The sequence below is a fragment of the Lepidochelys kempii genome, chromosome 2 (genome assembly GCF_965140265.1).
Source record: "Lepidochelys kempii isolate rLepKem1 chromosome 2, rLepKem1.hap2, whole genome shotgun sequence".
NCBI classification, from domain to species: Eukaryota; Metazoa; Chordata; order Testudines; family Cheloniidae; genus Lepidochelys; species Lepidochelys kempii.
Genome location: NC_133257.1, coordinates 100,350,151 through 100,374,997, shown reverse-complemented (window position 1 = coordinate 100,374,997; position 24,847 = coordinate 100,350,151). Strand labels below are relative to the sequence as shown.

Genomic DNA, 24,847 nt, shown 5'->3' with positions numbered 1-24,847 from the left:
CCCGGCCCCTGAGCTCCCGGCTGGGGAGGCTAGCCCCTGGCCCCTCCCCCACTGTCCCCCCTTCCCTGCAGCCACACCGCTGCGTGGGCAGCGTGGCTTGCGCTCATCCACCTCCCAAGCTTTCCAATAAGCTTGTCCTGCCGCTCTGAGCGGCCTGGTAAGAGGGCAGAGAGGGTTGGATAAGGGGCAGGAGGTCCTGGGGGGCAGTCAGGGGAAAGGGGGCAGTTGGATGGGGCGGAGGTTTGGGGGTGGTGGTGGTCAGGAGACAGGGAGCAGTTGCATAGGGGGTGGGGTCAGTTGGGACAAGGAGTGGGAGGGGGGGTTGGATGGGTCAGGGGTCCCAGGGGGCCTGTCAGGGGGCGGGGATGTGGAAAGGGGGCAGGGCAGTCAGGGTACAGGGAGCAGGAAGGGTTGGATAGGGAGTTGGGTCCCGGGGTGGGGGGAGGTCTCAGGAGGGGGCGGTCAGGGAACAAGTAGCAGAGAGGTTGGATGGGTCGGGAGTTCTGAGGGGGGCAGTCAGGGGGTGGGAATTGGGAGGAGGCGAGAGCCAGGCTGTTTGCATAGGCACAGCCTTCCCTACCCGGCCCTCCATACCATTTTGCAACCCCAATGTGGCCCTCGGGCCGAAAAGTTTGCCCACCCCTGGTCTAAATAGTCACTTGAATGCACAAATACCAATTTGCACTGGCAATTACCTGCTCCTGAAAATATTTTCCAGGTGCAAATTTAGGTGCCAATGTTTTAAAATTGAATTCTTAAAATTTATATTTGAGATATAGAAATAAAATATCTTTCTATATATTTATTCATAACATACTAAGGAACAATCCCACTGTGGCCTGATGTTTTGAGAACTATAAACTTAAGCCAGTTAATCATAGTTACTCATTTTACTTTACCTATGTTCATCAAACTGCCATACCAAGTGTGCAGTCTGAACTACATCTGCCTAAAATTAACTCTTATAACCAGGTTCTTTCAACCATTTATTTCAATCTATGGTCATAGGTTAAGATTAATAGTATAAAAATACTCCTCTCTCTCTTACAGAGGTGCAATTAATTTGAAAAGCGTCCATATAATTTAAAGAAGAATCTGCCAGCAGGTATCATATGATTGAATTTATTTGTAGATTAGAAAATGAAATGATATTGGGTTGATATACTAAGACCATGGAAGCTTTAATACAGTCTTACTAATTTCTAATACACTTACAATATTAACACAATATTGTACTTACCAACAGCATTTTGCCTTCCCATATGAGACAAAAAATTGCTTCCTTAATAAATAAAATAAGTACGTATTATTTTTATAAAATATATGCAAAAGCCTAGTATACTTTAAGACTTTTATCTCAGAAGTATTTTATGTAGCAGATATGGACAAAGTGCATAATTTATTTTGTGTGGCAGGGTTCCTGTGTAGTTTGCTCCTCACACAGAAAGGAAAAAAATTGTATCAGTGAATTTTTCATTGAATTAGAAGTGGCATGTAAATCAACACAGACATATGCATGAAAACACAACAACTATATACATGATGTTTATCTCTCAGTAAGGAATCCGTATACAGAATTGTTTTTCATTAGGTAACAGGGCACTTTGTCTGGACAAGTGGGAAGAAAAGGGTGTGGCTCCTTTACGGTTGCTCCCCTCCTTCAAACTGAGGTGGCGAGGGGGAGGGAGGCATTTTACCTAAGCTAGGGCTGGCCAGAGGGGGTAAGGTAAGCCACAGGCCTCCTGCAGAGCAGGGAAAAGGTATATATGCTCTGTCCTGCCAGACAGAACCCTCTCTCATGGATCAGTGGGCCCCACCCATTGGACAAGTGTAGAAGTGGGTTTTTGTGGTCTGTTGTGGACACTGTTCTAGTTGCTTTATTCAGGACTGGGAAGGAATTTTTCCCTTATCAGATTTGCTGGAATAGTGTGGGATTTTTCACCTTCCACACACCTTCAGGACCTGATTGGGTCAGCCAAGAAGTAATTATTCCATAGGGAGTCTGGTTCTCTGATTAACTGAAGTTGGAAGTGGACTTAGGGGAAGGCATCTCCTAAAGAAGTTGGGGAACAGGGTTGGGGCTCCTAATGTCTGTTACAGTAAGGAGACAACTCCCTTTTCCCAGCCTCTTAACTCTCACATGAGGGAAAAGGTGGTGGGGTCCCAGCAATGGCTGCAATCAAGGTTGGAGGGGTGGGGGCTGATGGCAGCCCTCCCCAAATAGGTGGAAATGAGTGAGAAAGGAATGATAACCTGCACTGAATGAGTTATTGCTGATAATTCCCAGATGAATTAAGTTACTAAAGTTGCAGCCTAAAAAGACACATTCCTCACATCTTCTTGTTCTTCTTAAATGTCTGAGACAAATTTCTCAGGCTCAAAAGGAGAGCTGGATAGAAACATTGCTTTGTGTTCTTCCATCCACCCAAACCAGCTGATAGCTTAGAGGCAACCCCAGAGCTACCATGTGTGTTTCACAAGTTTTAGTCTTAGCCCTGGTCTACACTACGAGTTTAGGTCGAATTTAATAGCGTTAGATTGATTTAACCCTGCACCTGGCCACACAACGAAGCCATTTTTGTCGACTTAATGGGCACTTAAAATTGATTTCCGTACTCCTCCCCGATGAGGGGATTAGCGCTGAAATCAACATTGCTGGGTTAAATTTGGATTTGTGTGGATGCAATCCGATGGTATTGGCCTCCGGGAGCTATCCCACAGTGCTCCATTGTGACTGCTCTGGACAGCACTCTCAACTTGGATGCACTGGCCAGGTAGACAGGAAAAGCCCCACAAACTTTTGAATTTCATTTCCTGTGTGGCCAGCGTGGCAAGCTGATCAGCACAGGTGACTGTGCAGATCTCATCAGCAGAGGTGACCATGGAGTCCCAGAATCGCAAAAGAGCTCCAGCATGGACCGAATGGCAGGTACTGGATCTGATTGCTGTCTGGGGAGACGAATCCGTGTTATCAGAACTCCGTTCCAAAAGACGAAACGCCAAAATATTTGAAAAAAATCTCCAAGGGCATGAATGACTGAGGCTATCACAGAGATCTGCAGCAGTGCTGTGTGAAACTTAAGGAGCTCAGGCAAGCCTACCAAAAAACCCAAGAGGCAAACCCCCGCTCAGGGTCAGAGCCCCAGACATGCAGCTTCTATGATGAGCTGCACGCAATTCTAGGAGGTGCCCCTACAACTACCCCACACCTGTTCGTGGACTCCTGCAAGGGAGTCTCACACAACAGGGATGAGGATTTTGGGGACAAGGAAGATGATGAAGAGGGGGAGGTTGAAGATAGCGCACACCAGGCAAGCGGAGAAACTGTTCTCCCTGACAGCCAGGAACTGTTTATCACCCTGGAGCCAATACCCTCCCAACCCTCCCAAGACGGGTTCCCGGACCTTGAAGGCGGAGAAGGAACCTCTGATGAGTGTACCTTTGTAAATATAATACACAGGTTAAAAGCAAGCTTGTTTAAATGATTAATTTGCCCTGAAGATTTGGGATGCATTCTTGGTCAGTACAGCTACTGGAAAAGTCTGTTAACGTGCCTGGGGATGGAGTGGAAATCCTCCAGGGACATCTCAATGAAGCTGTTCTGCAGGTACTCCGAAAGCCTTTGCAAAAGGTTTCTGGGGAGGGCAGCATTATTGCGTCCTCCATGGTAGGACACTTTACCACGCAGGCCAGTTGTCATTGCAAAACAAAGCATGGCAGCGTGTGGTCCTGACATTTGCTGGCATTCAAGCATCATCCGTTCTTTATCTCTCTGTGTTATCCTCAGGAGAGTGATATCATTCATGGTCACCTGGTTGAAATAGGGGAATTTTATTAAGGGGACATTCAGAGATGGGTGTTCCTGCTGGGCTGTTTGCCTGTGGCTGAAAAGAAATCATCCCTGCTATTAGCCACGCAGTGCGGGGAGGGGTAGAGCAATCATCCCAGAGAATTGGGTGTGTGGGGGTGGTTTAGTTGGGTTTCTGCTGCACATGAACCCGGAAACATCAGCCCCTCCTTTTAAATGGCCAATGTGTCTTTTTCAGTTTTACTCTCCCTTTTTTTTCCTCCCACAGCTGCAAATGTTTCAAAGCTGCCACTAGCATCTCCATCCCAGAGGCTAGCGCAGATAAGAAGGTGAAAAAAAACCCCACTCTCATGTTGTAATGTTCTCTGAGCTCATGCAGTCTACCCAAACTGAAAGAGCCCTGCAGAATGTGTGGAAGCAGACAATGGCAGAGTCCAGAAAAGCACAAAATGAATGCGAGGACAGGAGGGAAGCGTGAGAGGACAGGTGGCGGGATCAAGAGGAAAGTGGCATCAGCATGATGAGAGGAGGCAGGATGCAATGCTGAGGCTACTGGAGGATCAAACGGATATGCTCCAGCATATGATTGAGGTGCAGGAAAGGCACCACTGCAGCCCCTGTGTAACCAACCACCCTCCTCCCCAAGTTCCATAGCCTCCTCACCCAGATCCCCAAGAATGCGGGAGGTGGGGTTGAAATAGGGGAATTTTATTAAGGGGACATTCAGAGATGGCCGTTCCTGCTGGGCTGTTTGCTTGTGGCTGACAAGAAATCATCCCGCTGTTAGCCACGTGTGGGGAAGAGATGAAACGATCATCCCAGAGAATTGGGTTTGTGGGGGTAGTTTAGTTGGGTTTCTGCTGCACGTGAACCCAAAAACCGCAGCCCCTCCTTTTAAATGGCCAACCCAACGGGTGCTTGGTATGGGAAATGAGGGCGTTGCTGTTTGAAACCATTCCCACATGTTATGAAGGTTAAAGAAGCCAAAAGACTGTGGCTCCCCATGTCTGCCTGCAAGCCGAATTCTGTTGCCTGGCCCTGCGTGTGTGATCTCTCACACCAAACTCGCAGGCCCTCGATATAAGAGGCAAAATGCGACCTTGTACCGAAAGCACATGTACTATGTAATGTTAAGAGCTTGGTTCACCGTGAAAGAGTCTACCCATTGTTCTCTAAAATGCATCTTTTTAAAATACTACTCTCCCTTTTTTCCCCTCCTGCAGCTGCAAATGTTTCAACGCTCCCCCTATCATCTCCGTCCCAGCAGCTACCGTAGATAAGAAGGTGAAAAAAAAAAACCGCTCGTGATGAATTGTTCTGAGCTCAAGCAGTCCTCCCGCACTGAAAGAGCTCAGCAAAATGCATGAAGGCAAGCAATGTCACAGTCTAGGAAAGCACAAAATGAACGGGAGGACAGGAGGGACACGCGAGAGGAGAGGTGACAGGAGCAAGAGGAGAGGTGGCGGGAGTGTGATGAGAGGAAGCAGGATGCAATGCTGAGGCTACTGGAGGATGCTCTGGCGTATGATTGAGCTGCAGGAAAGGCAGCAGGAGCACAGCCCCTGCAGCCCCTGTTCCATAGCCCTCCTCCCCAAGTTCCATAGCCTCCTCACCCAGATGCCCAAGAACGTGGGGAGGTGGGGCTCCAGGCACCCAACCACTCCACCCCAGAGGCTTGCCCAAGCTACAGAAGGCTGGCATTCAATAAGTTTTCAAGTGCAGTGTGGCCTTGTCCTTTCCACCTCCCTCACCCCACCTGGTGCTTCCCTCCTTCCCCACCCCTCCCAGGCTACCTTGGCAGTTATCCCCCTATTTATGAGACGAATTAATAAAGAATGCATGAATTTGAAACAATGACTATTGCCTCTGCAAGCAATGATCAAAGCGGGGAGGAGAGGGTGGTTGGCTTACAGGGAAGTAGAGTGAACCAAGAGGGCAGGTTTTCATCAAAGAGGAACAAACAGAACTGTCACACCGTAGCCTGGCCAGTCATGAAACTGGTTTTCAAAGCTTCTCTGATGCGCAAGGTGCCCTGCTATACTCTTCTAATTGTCCTGGTGTCTGGCTGCGTGTAATCAGGGGCCAGGTGAATTGCCTCAACCTCCCACTCCACTATAAATGTCTCCCCCTTACTCTCACAGATACTGACAGGTTTCAGAGTAGCAGCTGTGTTAGTTAGTCTATATCCGCAAGCCGCAGGTGACCATGCAAACAGGAAATTGAAATTCAAAAGAAAGGAGTACTTGTGGCACCTTAGAAACTAACAAATTTATTTGAGCATAAGCTTTCATGAGCTACAGCTCACTTCATCGGATGTAGTTCACGAAAGCTTATGCTCAGATAAATTTGTTAGTCTCTAAGGTGCCACAAGTACTCCTTTTCTTCTCACAGATATTGTGGCGCACACAGCAAGCAGTAATAACAATGGGAATACTGGTTTCGCTGAGGTCTAACCGAGTCAGTAAACTGCGCCAGCGCGCTTTTAAACCTCCAAATGCACAGTCTACCACCATTCTGCACTTGCTCAGCCTATAGTTGAACAACTCCCGACTACTGTCCAGGCTTCCACTGTATGGCTTCATGAGCCATGGGAGCAAGGAGTAGGCTGGGTCCCCAAGGATAACTATTGGCATTTCAACATCCCCAGTGGTAATTTTCTGGTCTGAAAATTAAGTTCCTTCTTGCAATTATTCGAACAGCCCTTGTTATACCAATAAAATAAAAGCCAGCAGGATCTTATTAAAGGGGAAAAGGCCAAATGCCACATTTATTGTGAATACAGAAAGAATCATAGTAAGTAGTTAGTTATAGCTATAACATTCTATTCAATTTCATATTTATTCACACATTCACTCACACACACACACACGAACACACAGGTTCTGCAAGGTTGTTATCATAGTTACCAGCCTTAGAGTTGCTCATGCCAAGCCACTGGCCAGGTGGCCTGGACATGAGGAGGGAGCAGGGCCTTGTCAGATGCACATCTGATGCTCCTGGAAGTTGGTTTGCAGAATCAGACCCCAAAGTTCTCACTTTCTAGAGTCCATTTTTATAGGAATTTCTTCCTATTCCAGTCTATGGGAATTGCTTCATCATGCTGTTGCTGAATCAATCAGCAGATATCACATTCCTGATGGCTCCGTGCTGCCAGATGTTATCTTGTTCTTTGGTTCTCCCATCCTTGAGGCTGTTGGGTGGATTCCAGTCTGCCCTCCGGGGGTCCTCTAGTTCTTTCCACTTGACGCTTACTCAGCCGATGGACACTGGATTCTTAGGCTGGCACCTCCCTGATCATTCAGTTATTATCCACACCAAGCATCAATCCACATACATCCTCTATCTCTATTTTAATCACAATTGTTAACAAAGCAAGATGAATACAACAAAAGGGCGGGGAGTCTCTGGGTGCTGATTCTGTTGTTACAGAGTATTGCTTTGAGTCTCTCTCTGTGTGAGTAGTTGTTGTTACAAAGAATTGCTTTGAGAACAGACTCTGTCTTAGCCCTGGTCTACACGACGAGTTGAGGTCGAATTTAGCAGCGTTAAATCGATTTAACCCTGCACCCATCCACACGATGATGCCCTTTTTTTTTTTTTTGGACTTAAAGGGCTCTTAAAATCGATTTCCTTACTCCACCCCCAACAAGGGGATAAGGGGATTAGCGCCTAAATCAGCCTTGCCGGGTCGAATTTGGGGCACTGTGGATGCAATTAGATGGTATTGACCTCTGGGAGCTATCCCTGAGTGCTCTATTGTGACTGCTCTGGACAGCACTCTCAACTCAGATGCACTGGCCAGGTAGACAGGAAAAGGCCTGCAAACTTTTGAATTTCAATTTCCTGTTTGCGTGGTCACCTGCAGCTTGCCACTCTGGCCAGACCTCATCAGCAGAGGTGACCATGCAGAGCTCATCAGCAGAGATGACCATGATGGAGTCCCAGAATCACAAAAGAGCTCCAGCATGGACTGAACTGGAGGTACGGGATCTGATCGCTGTATGGGGAGAGGAATCCGTGCTATCAGAACTCCGTTTCAGTTTTTGAAATGCCAAAACATTTGTTAAAATCTCCCAGGGCTTGAAGAACAGAGGCCATAACAGGAACCCAAAGCAATGCTGCGTGAAACTTAAGGAGCTGAAGCAAGCCTACCAGAAAACCAGAGAGGCGAACGGCCGCTCGGGGTCAGAGCCCCAAACATGCCGCTTCTATGATGAGCTGCATGCCATTTTAGGGGGTTCAGTCACCACTACCCCAGCCATGTTGTTTGACTCCTTCAATGGAGATGGAGGCAACACAGAAGCAGGTTTTGGGGAGGAGGAAGATGATGATGATGATGAAGTTGTAGATAGCTCACAGCAAGCAAGCAGAGCAATCGGTTTTCCTGACAGCCAGGAACTGTTTCTCACCCTGGACCTGGAGCCAGTACCCCCCGAACCCACCCAAGGCTGCCTCCCGGACCTGCCAGGCGGAGAAGGGACCTCTGGTGAGTGTACCTTTTAAAATACTATACATGGTGTCAAGGTTCCTTCCCCACTCTGAACTGTAGGGTACAGATGTGGGGACCTGCAAGAAAACCTCCTAAGCTTACTTTTACCAGCTTAGGTTAAAACTTCCCCAAGGTACAAAATGATTTTACCCTTGGATTTCCACCACCAAACTCTATCTGAGTTTACTGGGAAACTTAGTTTGGACACGTCTTTCCCCCCAAAATCCTCCCAACCCTTGCACCCCACTTCCTGGGGAAGGTTTGGTAAAAATCCTCACCAATTTGCATAGGTCACCACAGACCCAAACCCTTGGATCTTAGAACAATGAAAAAGCATTCAGTTTTCTTACAAGAAGACTTTCAATAGAAGTAAAGGAATCACCTCTGTGAAATCAGGATGGTAGATACCTTACAGGGTAATTAGATTCAAAACACAGAGAATCCCTCTAGGCAAAACCTTAAGTTACACAAAAGACACACAGACAGGAATATTCATTCTATTCAGCACAGCTATTTTCTCAGTTATTTAAAGAAATCGTAATCTAACACATACCTAGCTAGATTACTTACTAAGTTCCAAGACTCCATTCTAAGACACAGACCCTTTGTTTTTCTCCCTCCTCCCAGCTTTTGAAAATATCTTGTCTCCTCATTGATCATTTTGGTCAGGTGCCACCGAGGTTACCTTTAGCTTCTTAACCGTTTACAGGATTTTTCCTCTGGCCAGGAGGGATTTTAAAGGGATTTACCCTTCCCTTTATATTTGACACATGGTTTAAAAGCAAGCATGTTTAATGATTAATTTGCCCTGGCATTTGTGGCTCTCCTGGATGTACTCCCAAAGCCTTTGCAAAAGGTTTCTGGGGAGGGCAGCCTTATTCCGTCCACCATGGTAGGACACTTTACCACACCAGGCCAGTAGCACATACTCAGGAATCATTGTAGAACAAAGCATTGCAGTGTATGTTTGCTGGCATTCAAACAACATCCGTTCTTTATCTCTCTGTGTTATCCTCAGGAGAGTGATATCATTCATGGTCACCTGGTTGAAATAGGGTGCTTTTCTTAAGGGGACATTCAGAGGTGCCTGTTCCTGCTGGGCTGTTTGCCTGTGGCTGAACAGAAATGTTCCCCGCTGTTAGCCACGGGGAGGGGTGAGGGGCTAGCCATGTGGTGGGGGGAGGCAAAATACAACCTTGGAACGAAAGCACATGTGCTGTGTATGTAATGTTAACAGCAAGGTTTCCCGTGAAAGAGTGTACCCATTGTTCTATAAAATGTGTCTTTTTAAATACTACTGTCCCTTTTTTCCCCCTCCACCAGCTGCATGTGTTTCAAGGATCACAGGATCTTCTCCTTCCCAGAAGCTAGTGAATATTAGAAGGCGGAAAAAACGCACTCGAGATGAAATGTTCTCTGAGCTCATGCTGTCCACCCACACTGAGCACAGACAAATGTGTGGAGGCAAACAATGTCAGAGTGCAGGAAAGCACAAAATGACCGGGAGGAGAGGTGGCAGGCTGAAGAGAGGGCTGAAGCTGAAAGGTGGCCACAGCGTGATGAGAGGAGACAGGATTCAATGCTGAGGCGGCTGGAGGAGTGAACCAAGGGGCGGGGGTTTTATCAAGGAGAAACAAACAGAACGGTCACACCGTAGCCTGGCTAGTCATGAAACTGGTCTTCAAAGCTTTTCTGATGTGCACCGCGCACTCCTGTGCTCTTCTAACTGCCCTGGTGCCGGGCTGCGCATAACCAGCAGCCAGGCGATTTGCCTCAACCTCCCACCCCGCCATAAATGTCTCCCCCTTACTCTCACAGATATTGTGGAGCGCACAGCAAGCAGTAATGACAGTGGGAATATTGGTTTTGCTGAGGTCTAAGCGAGTCAGTAAACTGCGCCAGCGCACTTTTAAACATCCAAATGCACATTCTACCTCCATTCTGCACTTGCTCAGCCTGTAGTTGAACAGCTCTTGACTACTGTCCAGGTTGCCTGTGTACGGCTTCATGAGCCATGGCATTAAGGGGTAGGCTGGGTCCCCAAGGATAACTATGGGCATTTCAACATCCCCAACAGTTATTTTCTGGTCTGGGAATAAAGTCTCTTCCTGCAGCTTTTGAAACAGACCAGAGTTCCTGAAGATGCGAGCGTCATGTACCTTTCCTGGCCATCCCACGTTGATGTTGGTTAAACGTCCCTTGTGATCCACCAGTGCTTCCAGCACTATTGAAAAGTACCCCTAGCAGTTTATGTACTCGCCGGCTTGGTGCTCCGGTGCCAAGATAGGGATATGGGTTCCGTCTATGGCCCCACCACAGTTAGGGAATCCCATTGCAGCAAAGCCATACACTATGACCTGCACATTTCCCAGGGTCATTACCTTTGATATCAGCAGATCTTTGATTGCATTGGCTACTTGCATCACAGCAGCCCCCACAGTAGATTTGCCCACTCCAAACTGATTCCCAACTGACCGGTAGCTGTCTGGCGTTGCAAGCTTCCATAGGGCTATTGCCACTCGCTTTTCAACTGTGAGGGCTGCTCTCATCTTGGTATTCATGCGCTTCAGGGCAGGGGAAAGCAAGTCACAAAGTTCCATGAAAATGCCCTTACGCATACGAAAGTTTCGCAGCCACTGGGAATCGTCCCAGACCTGCAACACTATGCCATCCCACCACTCTGTGCTTGTTTCCAGGGCCCAGAATCGGCGTTCCACAGCATGAACCTGCCCCATTAGCACCGTGATGCCCACATTGCCAGGGCCCGTGCTTTGAGAGAAGTCTGCGTCCATGTCCTCACCACTCTCGTTACCGCGCTGACGTCACCTACTCGTCCGGTATCGCTTTGCCAGGTTCTGGTGCTGCATATACTGCTGGATAATGCGCATGGTGTTTAATGTGCTTCTAATTGCCAAAGTGATCTGAGTGGGCTCCATGCTTGCCATGGTATGGCATCTGCACAGAAAAAAGGCGCGGAACGATTGTCTGCCGTTGCCCTGACGGAGGGAGGGGCGACTGATGACATGGCTTACAGGGTTGTCTTACAGGGAATTAAAATCAACAAAGGGGGTGGCTTTACATCAAGGAGAAACAAACAACTGTCACACAGAATGGCCCCCTCAAGGATTGAACTCAAAACCCTGGGTTTAGCAGGCCAATGCTCAACCCACTAAGCTATCCCTCCCTCTCGTATTTCAGGCAGGACTTCACGGAGGGATGGAGGGTGGGGGGAGCAAATTAATACAAAACAAAATCTGGTCTATTTCTTGTTTTGATCCACTCCATCCATCTTTTACATCTTTGGCTGGCAGCAGACGGTGCAGAAGGACTGCAAGCCATCCACATCTCTTGGCTGCTCGGCAGAAGATGGTACAATAGGACTGCCTGCAGGACTAAAGAGAGTGACCTGGTCGAGTCACTCCTAATGTAGTCCCTGCGCCCATGTCTGCCCAGTCGCTCCTGACCGACGCGGCCAGGAGCACCTCGGACATGATGATGACGGCTATCAGTCCTATTGTATTGTCTGCTGCCACAAGGCAATGGGTTGCTGCTGCTGCGTAGCAATGCAGTACCGTGTCTGCCAGAACCCAGGAGACATACGGTGACAGTGAGCTGAGTGGGCTCCATGCTTGCCGTGGTATGGCATCTGCACAGGTAACTCAGGAAAAAAGGTGCGAAACGATTGTCTGTCGTTGCTTTCACAGAGAGAGGGAGGGAAGGAGGGCCTGATGACATGTACCCAGAACCACCCGTGACAATGTTTTTTGCCTCATCAGGCATTGGGATCTCAACCCAGAATTCCAATGGGCAGCAGAGACTGCGGGAACTGTAGGATACCGCCAGTGCAACACTCCAGAAGTTGACACTAGCCTCGGTACTGTGGAAGCACTCCGCCAAGTTAATGCACTTAAAGCATTTTGTGTGGGGACACACACAATCGACTATTTAAAAATGATTTCTGCAAAACCAACTTCTATAAATTCGACCTAATTTTGTACTGTAGACATACCCTTAGAATGTACTAACACAATTAACAACTTGCAATTTTCACACAGAGGGAGAGAAACAGTACCAAAACCCAAGAGACCTCTTAATTAGTAATTCCCCAGAGTTTAAATTTCAGGGTATCAAACTCATTTGTGATTTTAATACAGAACTTCTTTAATATGATCCAACACCCTGAGTTCCTAAAGATGCAAGCGTCATGCACCTTTCCCGGCCATCCCACGCTGATGTTGGTGAAATGTCCCTTGTGATCCACCAGTGCTTGCAGCACCAGTGAGAAGTACCCCTTTCGGTTTATGTACTGGCTGCCTTGGTGGTCTGGTCCCAAGATAGGAATATGTGTTCTGTCTATTGCCCCACCAGTTAGGGAATCTTATTGCAGCAAAGACATCCACTATGACCTGCACATTTCCCATAGTCATTACTCTTGATAGCAGCAGTTCAGTAATTGCGTTGGCTACTTGGATCACAGCAGCCCCCACAGTAGATTTGCCCACTCCAAATTGATTCCAGACTGACCGGTAGCTGTCTGGCATTGCAAGCTTCCAGAGGGCTATTGCCACTCGCTTGTGAACTCTGAGGGCTGCTCTCATCTTGGTATTCTTGTGCTTCAGGGCAGGGGAAAGCAAGTCACAAAGTTCCATGCAAGTGCCCTTACATATGCGAAAGTTTCACAGCCACTCGGAATCATCCCAGATCTGTAACACTATGTGGTCCCACCAGTCTGTGCTTGTTTCCCAGGCCCAGAATCGGAGTTCCATGGCATGAGCCTGCCCCATTGCCACCAGGATGGCCAAATTGCCAGGGCCCGTGCTTTGAGAGAAGTCTGTGTCCATGTCCTCATCCCTGCGCTGCCATCGCCACCACTTCGCCTGCTTTTTCAGGTTCTGCATGATAATGCATGAGGTGTTTACAATGCTCATAACTGCTGCGGTGATCTGAGTGGGCTCCATGCTTGCTATGGTATGGTGTCTGCAGGAGAGCAGAGTTCCAGGGGAAGCGGTGGTTGTATGACCAGTTTTGCAGACCTACTCCACTGCCTGCTGTCAGGACATAACAGCTGAGTGGGCTGCACGCTTGCCGTGGGATGGCGAGACAAGAGCAGCTGAGCAGAGTTGCAGCGGAAGCAGCCTTGCAAGACCACCAGGAGAGCAGAGTGCCAGCGGAAGTGGTGGATGACAATGGTCATATAGAGGACCTGCGAGATGGATTCATAGCATCAGGAGAGCAAAGTAGCAGTGGAAGCTGTGGATGACGGCGACTGTTTGCAGGGCTACTGGACCGTCTGCTGAAAGCAGTATGGCGCCTGCACGGAAAAAAGGTGCGAAACGATTGTCTGCCGTTGCTTTCACAGAGGGAAGGGCGACTGACGACATGTACCCAAAACCACCCGTGACAATGTTTTTGCCCCATGAGGCATTGCAAGCTTAACCCAGAATTCCAATGGGCGGCGGAGACTGCAGGAACAGTGGGATAGCTACCCACAGTATAATGCTCCGAAAGTAGATGGTAGCCTTGGTACTGTGGATGACTTTCACCGACTTAATGTGCTTAGTGCATTAGTGAGGAGACACACACAATCGACTATATAAAATCGCTTTCTAAAAAAATCAACTTCTATAAATTCGACCTAATTTTGTAGTGTAGACATACCCTAAGTGATACAATGAAATTAAGAACCAAATAGTGGCCTTGATTCCAATGAAGAGGGGCCACTGACAACAGATGGGTAGAATGTCTCAGAAAGTATCCAGAAGAGTTGGGAATAAAGGTGCTGGATAGTGCTTCCCACACTGGTTGAAGAAGGGCTAGTGCGTACTTTGTCTCCACTCTACCTCATACCAACCAGCTGCCCATGCCCCTTGGCCATGGAAAGCTTGTGGAAACATTCTGCCTAGGTCACATGCAGCGCACTTGGTGGAAGGAGGAAAGAGCCGACCTGAATACTCTTCATTAGCATACCTATACATAACAAGATACAGTGTAACCTCGAAATATAAAACTACTGTAGCATCCTCCTCCTATAGGCTACACACCCCAGAATGAACACTGTAGGTGCTAAAGGTTTACTTCAATAAAAGTAAGCCAATTTCACACCATCTGAGGATCTGGCCCTCTGTTATTAATTCTTTTTCTTGAATACACTGGTTTTAAAGGGATGTAAATCTGTTTTGAAGATAGTCAATGAAGAAAAACTGATTCAAAATAACGTAAAAAAGTCTGATAACAGTAAGACTGGAACTAAAACAGAAAAACACATTTTTATCCCAATTTATACTGTAGAATAAATCCATACAATTTCTTTAATGGATGAATAGCATGTGATTGTGTTAGAACCACATCCACCGGTGTCCAGTTTTCTACATTTGCTGATTTGCCACTCTTCTCACCTTGTTCAGTTAGTAGGGGAAACATTGTTAGGTGGTAAGAACAACAACACCTAGCCTCATGAAACTTGGTGGAAAGGCATGGTCGTAAAGCATGTCACTTTCATCCTATGTAAGTGAAGTGTGCAATTTCTGTGAAACACAACAGCTGATTTTGAAACCTATTTACAGTATTTTCATAAATCTGCTGTATTGCAAAATTTGGTTTTGAAATTAACTGAATATACTATGGTCAATTTAAATGCTTATTAAATCAGTTACACAAAGGAGAGGGGAGACAGAAAATTTGAATTCCTTGTCCTTTTATATTATTCATTAAAAAATTGAACTGGGATAAAGAAACAATCATAGAAATACAAAAACAAAAACGTAAGACTAATAATCAAAGAGTAGGCAGCATATGCATGGCAAATATAATTTAAAAAATAATAAAGTACTGAAAGTCAAAGGGTCAGACTCTGACCCAGTTGAGTAAGATACCTTGTACCAACAGATGACCAGCCTTATTCCAGCTGGGGGCAAGTCTGGTTATAAGTGTGTAACAGAGACATAGTTGAAGGATGGCTGGGCCAATTCTCTCTGGAGCCTCAATCTAGTAATAATAACCAAAGGAAAAAAGTTTTAAATAATTATATAATAAGTAGATTTTAAAGTAATTAAATCAAGGTTTTATAAAAGATAATCATACTGTTATTTTGGGCTAGATCCTGAGAGATGCTGAGCACCTGTACCCTTTATTATAACTGGGAACTGCAACAGATTGGGATTTGGCCTTTTGCATTTTACTGGACAACATTAAGGTGCATTCTAATGCATTATGGGTTTTTGGAGGGTCAGAAGGTTGGGGGGAAAGGAATGACTGAATGAGTTATATATAGTACTTTTCAGTGGATATTGTTTATATCTCATTCCAAACTCTGACCAGTGATTCCCAACATGCACATATATCAAGCCCAGTTGCCTGTCTAGCCCGAGATCAAGGATGTTTTTTGATGAGATCACAAGTTTGGTTGATAAAGATAATTGTGTTAACAAAATATACCTAGACATGTGACTTGGTCCCACATGACAATGTTAAAAAAATAGCACTAGACAAAAATCAATGTAGCCTATACTAAATGCATTAAAAACTGGTTCGCTGATCTCTCAAACAGGATGTTTCTAGTGAGGTCCTATCTGTTCTCAGTCCAATGCTATTCAATACCTTTATCAGTGAGCTGGAAGACCATATAAAATAATTAATAAATTTTTCAGATGACAAAAAAAATGCTAGACTGGTAAATAATGATGGCGTCAGATTAGTTATACAATTTGACATAGATCATTTGGTAAGGTGGGTTCATCTGAACAAAAGGTGTTTTTATACAGTCAAATGCAAGGTCATACATCTAAGAACAAAGAAAAGTAGGCCACAGTGAAGATGCACATGCATGATTACAACTTGGTTTTGATTATAACTACTGTCTTCCTACTTAGCAGTTTCTGAAAGTCCACACTCAGCCATACAAACGCAAACGTTATATCACAGGCAATGTAGCACAACAGTGTAACAATATACACTGCAAACAAAACAAAAACAGATCATTGACAGGGCTTCACAAAGTTTTCTGTACTTTGCATTATTTGGTACTGTAAGCCAATCCTATAATACACGGCATACACATTTTGTGCAAAATTTAAGTAGGGGGGAGATTTTCTGTTGGAATGGGAATTGCAAGCACTATGAAAAATATCAGTTTTTACGACTGGGATCACAAGTACTGGCAACAATGAATAAGTAACAGTGTGAAGAATCACTTACTGTAGCTCCATGTTTCTGTACAAAAGCCTGACATTTTCCTGTTTTGTAAAAAGATATCTAAAGAAAAACAAAAGAATTATCTGAACCTTTTGAACTTAAAAGGAGTATTCAACAATTACTGGTGCAGCCTTACCACATTCTGTACTAACCATTCTTCCAGAGCCCAGTCCTTGATATCTATTGGTCTTAATTTTTTTCAGAGTAGTAGCCATGTTAGTCTGCATCAGCAAAAACAACGAGGTATCCTTGTGGCACCTTAGAGATTACAAAACCTAAACTTAATTTCCCCAATACTAATTTCGCCCTACTGTTACACCCTTCTTGTCAACTGTCTGTAATGGGCCACTCTCTTACCACTTCAAAAGAGATTTTCTCTCCCTTGGTATCCTGCTGTTAATTGATTTCACTCGTTAGACTGACCTCACGCTTGGTAAAGGAACCCCCCATCCTCTTATATATTTATACCTGCTCCTGTATTTTCACTCCATGCATCTGATGAAGTGGGTTCTAGCCCACAAAAGCTTATGCCCAAATAAATTTGTTAGTCTCTAAGGTGCCACAAGGACTCCTCGTTTTTTCTTAATTTTTTTGTTATTATTGGTGGGGGTTTTGTATTATTGTAGAGTCTACAAGTCCTACTCATGAACCAGTACCCACTATGGCAGAAATTTATAATAAAATTGCGTTGAAACTACCTCAGCTATCCTGAAGTGGGGCTGGTGACTGAAAAGATCCATAATGGACCCAGGATGGCTGCTGTGGGTCTCTTCCCTGGCTGATAACTGCATTCTCAAGGTCAGCAGGGAAGAGCTATTTTCCTTTGTCCTTAACCAATGACCAAAATAAAATATTTAATTAATGCAGTTGGATGAAAATGTCTTCCCACAGGGCTGGCTCTAGGTTTTTGTACAGCTCTGTGCAACTCATGACATGCAGGGTCCCATTATATTTTCCCACCACAGTTTCTGAGGCTCTGCTCATGGCACTGGGGAAGGAGGACAGATTTTTTTTTAAGTGACAAACAAACTGTCCGGTATTTATATAGGAAAAAAATACAATTTAAATTACATGGAAAAGTTTTCAGCAATGTCCAATTTTTGCTGTTTAGGAGCAACATGTGTATGTTTTATTCGATTTTGTATATTCATCTTGATATGAGAGAGATCTTTTTAACACATTAAAAAGTGAATACATAAATTAAATAAAGTCATTTTTTCCAGTGTTAGATGTCAGGCCTGGCCCAATAGCATCTTTGTTTTATAAGAACTAGCTCATTAATATGTGAAGTGAATGATAGTTTAAAAACACCAGGCACAATATTTTAAAAATACATAATATAGAATAAATGGACACAAATCAGATGTCAAGAATTATAACATTCATAAACCAGTCGGAGAACACTTCAATCTCTCTGATCACTTGATTACAGACCTAAAAGTTGCAATATTACAACAAAAAGACTTCAAAAACAGGCTCCAAAGAGAGACTGCTGAATTGGAATTAATTTGCAAACTGGATACAATTAACTTAGGCTTGAATAGAGACTGGGAGTGGATGGGTCATTACACAAAGTAAAACTATTTCCCCATGTTTATTCCCCCACCCCCACTGTTCCTCAGATGTTCTTGTTAACTGCTGGAAATGGCCCACCTTGATTATCACTACAAAAAGTTTTCTTCCCCCTCCCCCCCAACCACCCCGCTCTCCTGCTGGTAACAGCTCATCTTAAGTGATCACTCTCCTTACAGTGTGTATGATAACACCCATTTTTTCATGTTGTGTGTGTATATAAATCTCCTCACTGTATTTTCCATTGAATGCATCCGATGAAGTGAGCTCTAGCTCACGAAAGCTTATGCTCAAATAAATTGGTTAGTCTCTATGGTGCCACAAGTACTCCTTTTCTTTTTATAAAATATAGTAGTATTTAACATTAAATAATTGCGTAATTTAGTTTACAGTGAAAATTAAGAGATTGACCTTATTATGAAAAAGACACTCCCAAAGCACTGCCAAATATTTTGGGTAAAATCCTGGACCCACTGAAGTCAACAGTTTTGCCATTGACTTCAGTAGGGCCAGGATTTCACTCCTCCTCAACACTTAAGGCACATTTCACTGTACTTCTCTATATGAAGTGATGATACACATTACTTACCACTGTCCTTTCAAAGTGACATTTCTTCCATGGAAGAAATAATATGCCACATTCATTATTGGTGTTAATTTACATATTTTGCATTAACAATTCATATTTAAATTGTATCAATTTACTTATAGTAGTTCTGCTAACAACACAACTTGGAATATGCAGATAGAAATACTGTAAGTATCAGAAATTTTATTACTGACCGCCATTACAACTGAAATTTGATTCAGTGTTCCAGGGACAGGTGAGGAAAGGATATCTTGATGAAGAAATAACAATTGCCTACAAAGACAAAACTTTTCAAAATTAATTCTGAAGTGAATTTCCTCTAAATTGGGCTTGACATCTCAGCATTAGGTTACCTTTATTTTAGTTATATTTTCCTAAAACTTAACTATATTTTCCAGTAGTTCAGCAGAAAATGCTGGATAGCTCAAGTTACTGAGTCACATCCCACCCAGACTGGTCAGTCACAAACAGTTATCTGATCATTGTTTGGAGACCTTAGTGAGAAGAAACAAAATCCACATTCAGAATTGGCACTCACGCTCTCCCAGAAAGTGGGAAGGTAAATGTGAAACAAAAACAAGAGTAGGCATGGTAACTGGAGTATGTTGGGAAGGTGAGTGTGCTTTTTGGGAGAGTACTATCACTTTATTCCTCACCTCAACCTCTGTAAAACACTATAATATCTTAGGTGATGCATTCAAAGAGTTCCAGGACTTCGCATAGGTCTATGGACTAACTTTGAATCTTTTATTATTCCCTTACTAATTCAGTGGTTCACGCATGACAAGTGACTTAAAATTGAACACTTTACAAGCTATAAAGGATATTGTTGACTTTAAAAAAAAATAATCATGATGTACCTTACTAGAACAGCTACAGGGAAAAAATGTATTCTGTAATATGTATGAATGTCATAACTGTCAGGAACTTTACGGATCCTGTTACAGTTTACTACTACTACTACTGAAATACTTTAAAAAATTACTTCTGAGAATGCCAACCGTTATTTGCCTTTACCTGCAAATCTTCATCTGTGTATTCCTAACCTCATTTTCTGCCAATTTAGAACTCAGTGTAACCTTAATGGCACAGAGCTTTTGTAATGCAGGCAAACTGACGAAGAACAGCGACTGGTGTCTTGTGTCATTCATCTTATTTTGTTAACTGTCCCAACTCAGCAGCTTAGTCTTTAATAAAAGAAAAATATTGCTTCATTATCAAAAAGAGGAGACTATTATTAGGATATTGTGGACCTCAGCAGAGTCACATGCAAGCTGAATAAGTAAACAGTAATGCCAACCCAAGTGTTCAAAAATCATGAGAAGAGGGATCCCGAGCTGGTGGAGGCATTCACAGGTCCCTTCTCCTTTTCCCTACTTCCCCATCAGTGGATGAAAGAGCCAAAACACTTTCAAATAGAAGAAAAAAGATTTTAAAAACCAAGTTTGGTCACAGTCACCCTGATACTCAGTTTTCAGTTTTATGAAAAGTGAGGTCAGTGTGAAACTGCACTTTAAGTCTTAGAAGATGATCTGTGGTTGGTTGCACATTTTAATCGGTATATATGCTGTTACAAAGTTCCTCCTCTACCTTGGTGGGTCTTGCGCTTATTGGCGGATTTGCTCACCTTGGAGCTTCAGAGCAGCCCTCAGCTTGGTCGTTTTTCTGAACCCACAGTCCAGGAGGTGGGAGGTTTGGGGGCAACCCGGGCCCGCCCTCTACTCCAGGTTCCAGCCCAGGGCCCTGTGGAATGCAGCTGTCTAGGGTGCCTCCTGGAACAGCTGTGTGACAGCTACAACTCCCAGGGCTACTTCCCCATGGCCTCCTCCCAACACCTTCTTTATTCTCACCATAGGACCTTCTTCCTGATGTCTGATAATGCTTGTACTCCTCAGTCCTCCAAACAGTCCGCATTCTCACTCTCAACTCCTAGCACCTTTTGCTCCCAGCCCCTCACACGCGCACCACAAACTGAAGTGAGCTCCTTTTTAAACCCAGGTGCCCTGATTAGCCTGCCTTAATTGATTCTAACAGCTTCTTGATTGGCTGCAGGTGTTCTAATCAGCCTGTCTGTCAGAATTGTCTCCAGAAGGTTCCTGATTGTTCTAAAACCTTCCCTGTTACCCAGGGAAAAGGGACCTACTGAACCTGGGGCTAACATATCTGCCTTCTATGCTCTCCTAAAGCCCCCTGGCCTGGGCTTTTCTTACTTTTTGCCCCTGTCTCAGCTTCCCCTCCCCGACCGGGCCAGACGCTTTTTCTTCGTTTTGTTTTTTTTTGCTGTTTTTCTGCTGCCGTTCAAGTGCTGGTCGGCTGCCAGCTAGCTGCCAGCCCCCCCACGCCTGCCCTCGGATGCTGCTACTGCTCCAGCTGAAACCCCCGGGGAGGGGGGGAGGGATTGCCGACTCGCTCCCCAGAGGAGGGAAGTGGAAGCCCCCAGACCCAGCCGTTTGCTGTTCGTTTGTGGACTGGTAATTAACCGACAGGTTATTTTTTTCTTCTTATCTGCTTGGCAGTTTTGGAATGCTCCACAAAGCCCGGGAGAGAAGACAGCCGACAGAGAAATCACCCAGGGAAGCTACAAATCATCATGGAGGGAACCATAAGACTGAGTAACTTTTGAACTGTACTCTCATGTGGGGGGAGTTCGACTGTGTCTTAACTGTGTTTGTAAGGGGCACAGGAGGTGTGGCACGGAGCTGCCCCCGGATCCATCGGTGCCCCCCCCCACACTACTACAACGGTCACGGCCCCCCCACCATCCGTCCCTGCTGGCAACTTGCCATCTGCCTCTGGATTCAGCTGCTTTCCCCAATTCCACTGTCCGGACCAGAAACAACAGCCAACCAAATGAGACTCTTTGGACAAACATGCGTCCTGCCCCCCGCCCACCCCCGGACTGTTCACCCCACAGTTTGCCCCTATTACCTGACCCCAACTCCTGTTTCCTCCCCGTCCAGTCCGACCCATTTGCCCCCCGCACCCCCGCCTGCAGCCCAGTAGGGAGAAGTGGTTAATCTGCTTCCCCCTCCCCATTCTGGTGCCTCCCCGTCTCTCCCTGCTCACAATGGCAGGGAATGAGAGGGGTGAGGCCCCTCTAACAACCTCAGCTGCCCCTCCCCCACCTACCTAACCGCCAAGCCCCACCCCCGCTGCCAAAACACCTGCCACCGCCCCCACTGGGGCATCGGCAGCAGGAGGCATCGAGGTGACTACTGCCGCTGTTACGCCCACTGCCCCCCCAGATTCTAGGAGAGCCCCCCCCAGTTGGCCAGAAAGGCCAGGGTGCGAAGAAGGGAAAGGGCCCCGCTACAACCACCAGGCCCTCCATGGCAGGGGCTGCCCCCACCGCTGTGGCCTCGTCATCGACCATGGCGTCCCTCCCCGCTGTTCCCTCCACCAGCTCTGCAAGCATTCCTCCCCCGGCCCCCAGGATGTATGCCCGGGTGGTAGCAGCCCCCGTTCCCCACCGCCTCGTCATCTCGCCCACCCACCGCCTCCGCTACCATCAATAGCGGCCGGGGCCCCTTTCCAACCATGACCAGGAAGCATGGCGTCCGTTGCCTCCTGGTGCCCACCTTGCCCCACGTGGAGACATACGTGCAGTCGTTGGCGAGGGTGGTAGGACCCACGGCTATTGTGGCGGCCTCCAAAATGTATGGGAAAATCATCTTTTTCTTAGCATCAGAGACTGCCGCCCAGGAGGCGGTGGAGAAGGGCCTGGCGGGGCGGTGGGTGTGGGTTTTCGTTCCCCTGGAACCGCTAGAGGACCTGGGCGTCTGCCTAGTCCTGACCTCCGTCCCTCCTTTTCTACCCAACGCCACCCTGTTACCCGCTCTCTCCACCCTGGGGAAACCCATTTCTGTCATCAGTCCTCTCCCGTTGGGCTGCAAGGACCCCACCCTCCATCACGTCCTTTCGTTCCGCCGGCAAGTGCAGCTTCTACCGCCGTCGGTGGCGCGTGATGGAGAGGCGCTTGAGGGGTCCTTCCTGATCCCCTACCAGGGAGCCCGCTATCGGGTCTACTATTCCACAGGAGAGGCCCGGTGCTACCTCTGCCGATCAGCGGGGCATGTCCGAAGAGACTGCCCCTTGGCTTGGCGGGGAGGGGCACCCGAGACCCGGCAGGATATCGGCTCCGTCATTGCCGACGCCCCTGGCCGCCCGGTACCTGAAACCGCCTCTCCTAGCATTGGAAGGTAGGATCTCCCCTCCACGGGAGACCCTCCCCTCCGAGACCCCTGAGGAAGCCCCTTCTGCCCGAATATCACCCGAACCCACTGCGAACCCCGAAGCGACCGTCGAAGCGGGCACCACAGGGGAGACCCCCGGGGTGGCGGAAGGCAACCTCTCCTCCATGTATGAGGAGATCGAGGCCCTAGGTTTGATCCCAGTCACCCAGGGAGAGGATGACCTACTGCCAGCTGGCCTCGATCTGGGCAACCTCACCCCAGTCTCCCTTTCCCCATGCTCCCTCCCCCTAACCACCTTCCCGGGCGGGCACCCCACAGAAGGTGGTCCACCACCGTGATGCCGTGGCTGCCAAATCCACTACCCGAGCCTGCGCCTAGTATCACTGGGAGCCCCCCCACTTAACCCTCAACTCTGCTCGGGAGGCGCCACCTTTCAGCTGCTTGCCTCCCGAAGCCCAGAGCCTCGCGTCTGCCCCCGCCCCACCCCTGTCCCTGCCCAATCCACCTCCTCCTGCAATGCTATTGCTGCCCCTGGGGTTATTTCTTTTCCTTTTTTGCGGATCCCCCCTAAGGAGCAGCCTTTGCATTTTCTTGCCATGACCCATTAGGAGCTGCAATTTTCCCTCCCCCATCCCCTTCTACCCCAAGGCCTGAGACGGATGTAATAACTTTAGCCTGTCAGACGCCCCGTCGGTGGTCCGCACCCTGTCTGCCCGCCTCAGCGGACCACGAGGCTGCATCAAGAGCCCCAACAGGGAATAACCGGGAAATCGCAACCCCCCCGCCCCCAAATGAGCTGCGAAAAGCGTTGTGGGAATTTTTAGAAGACATCCGTGGCTCCCGCAACAGGGTATGGCTAGCTCTCCAGCTATGGGGGGACTTTGATCAAATCCTCCAGGCCACAAGGGCCCTTATAAAGGAGGGTAGAGGGAAAAGAAGGCACGGTGCTGCGGCCTAAGGGTGGGCCTGCAGCTTCCATGATGATTTATTCACTTACGGGATGGGTCACGGATTGTTGCGCAACCCTCCGGGGGCCGCAACACCCCCGCCAACAAGGAATCCCCACCCTCCCCCCAGCCCTCCGCATGACGCCTCTCATTATCGCAACTTTGAACACTAGGGGCTGTAGGATGGCTCTCCGCAGGTCTCAGGTGCTCTCTTACCTTCGGGAAGGGCGGTACTCTGTGGTTTTCCTGCAGGAGACCCATACGGATCCGACCACGGAGGACAGCTGGTGGCTGGAGTGGGGGGACGGGGTCTACTTTAGCCACTTCACAATTCGACAAGCTGGAGTGGCGACCCTGTTCTCCCCCAACCTACGGCCCAAGGTGCTAGGGGTCACTGAGGCCATGCCAGGCCACCTGCTGCATCTCTCAGTCTGTATGGAGGAGCTCGTGGTCAACCTCGTTAACATCTATGCCCCGACAACGAGCCCAAAGTGTCCGACTTCCTCAGCACCCTAGATTCTCATGAGTGCTTAGTTCTGGGAGGGGACTTTAACACCACCCTTGAGGAACAGGACCGCTCAGGGGCCGAGCTGAGCCCGGCTGCTGCGAACATTCTCCGAGGAATAGTCGAACATCACTCCCTAGTGGACGTCTGGCGTGACCACCACCCAGATGACACTTCCACTTTCACCTTTGTCCGGGTGGAGGCCCATCGGTCACACCACTCTCGGTTGGACCGTATTTATTTATCCCGTTTCCATCTTTCACGAGCCCACCCTCCAACATTCGGCCGGCCCCTTTCTCCGACCACCATCTAGCCACCATAACAGCCTCCCTCTGTGCAGAGAGGCCGGGGCCAGCCTATTGGCACTTTAACAACAGCCTGTTGGGAGGATGAGGGCTTCCTGACGTCCTTCCAGGAATTCTAGCTGGCCTGGCGAGAGCAGCGGCGTGCCTTTCCCTCGGCGCGGCAATGGTGGGATCTAGGGAAGGTGCGCACCAAGCTCTTCTGCCGTGACTACACCCGGGGCACCAGCCGATGGAGAAATGCAGCGATAG

The 24,847-nt window shown here is 47.3% G+C and overlaps 1 protein-coding gene across 1 annotated transcript in view; it reads right to left on the bottom strand.

Annotated features, from left to right (window-relative positions):
- C2H18orf63 (chromosome 2 C18orf63 homolog) overlaps positions 1-20,043 on the bottom strand; it is a 37,699-nt gene extending 17,656 nt beyond the window's left edge. The window contains exons 1-5 of the mRNA XM_073329629.1: positions 19,666-20,043; positions 18,843-18,921; positions 16,491-16,547; positions 15,170-15,281; positions 1,241-1,282 (exon numbers count right to left, since the gene is read on the bottom strand). Of these exons, the coding sequence (XP_073185730.1) occupies positions 1,241-1,282; positions 15,170-15,281; positions 16,491-16,547; positions 18,843-18,921; positions 19,666-19,799 (424 nt within the window). The 5' untranslated portion in view covers positions 19,800-20,043. The remainder of the gene's footprint in view (positions 1-1,240; positions 1,283-15,169; positions 15,282-16,490; positions 16,548-18,842; positions 18,922-19,665) is intronic.
- Positions 20,044-24,847: the final 4,804 nt, after the last annotated feature.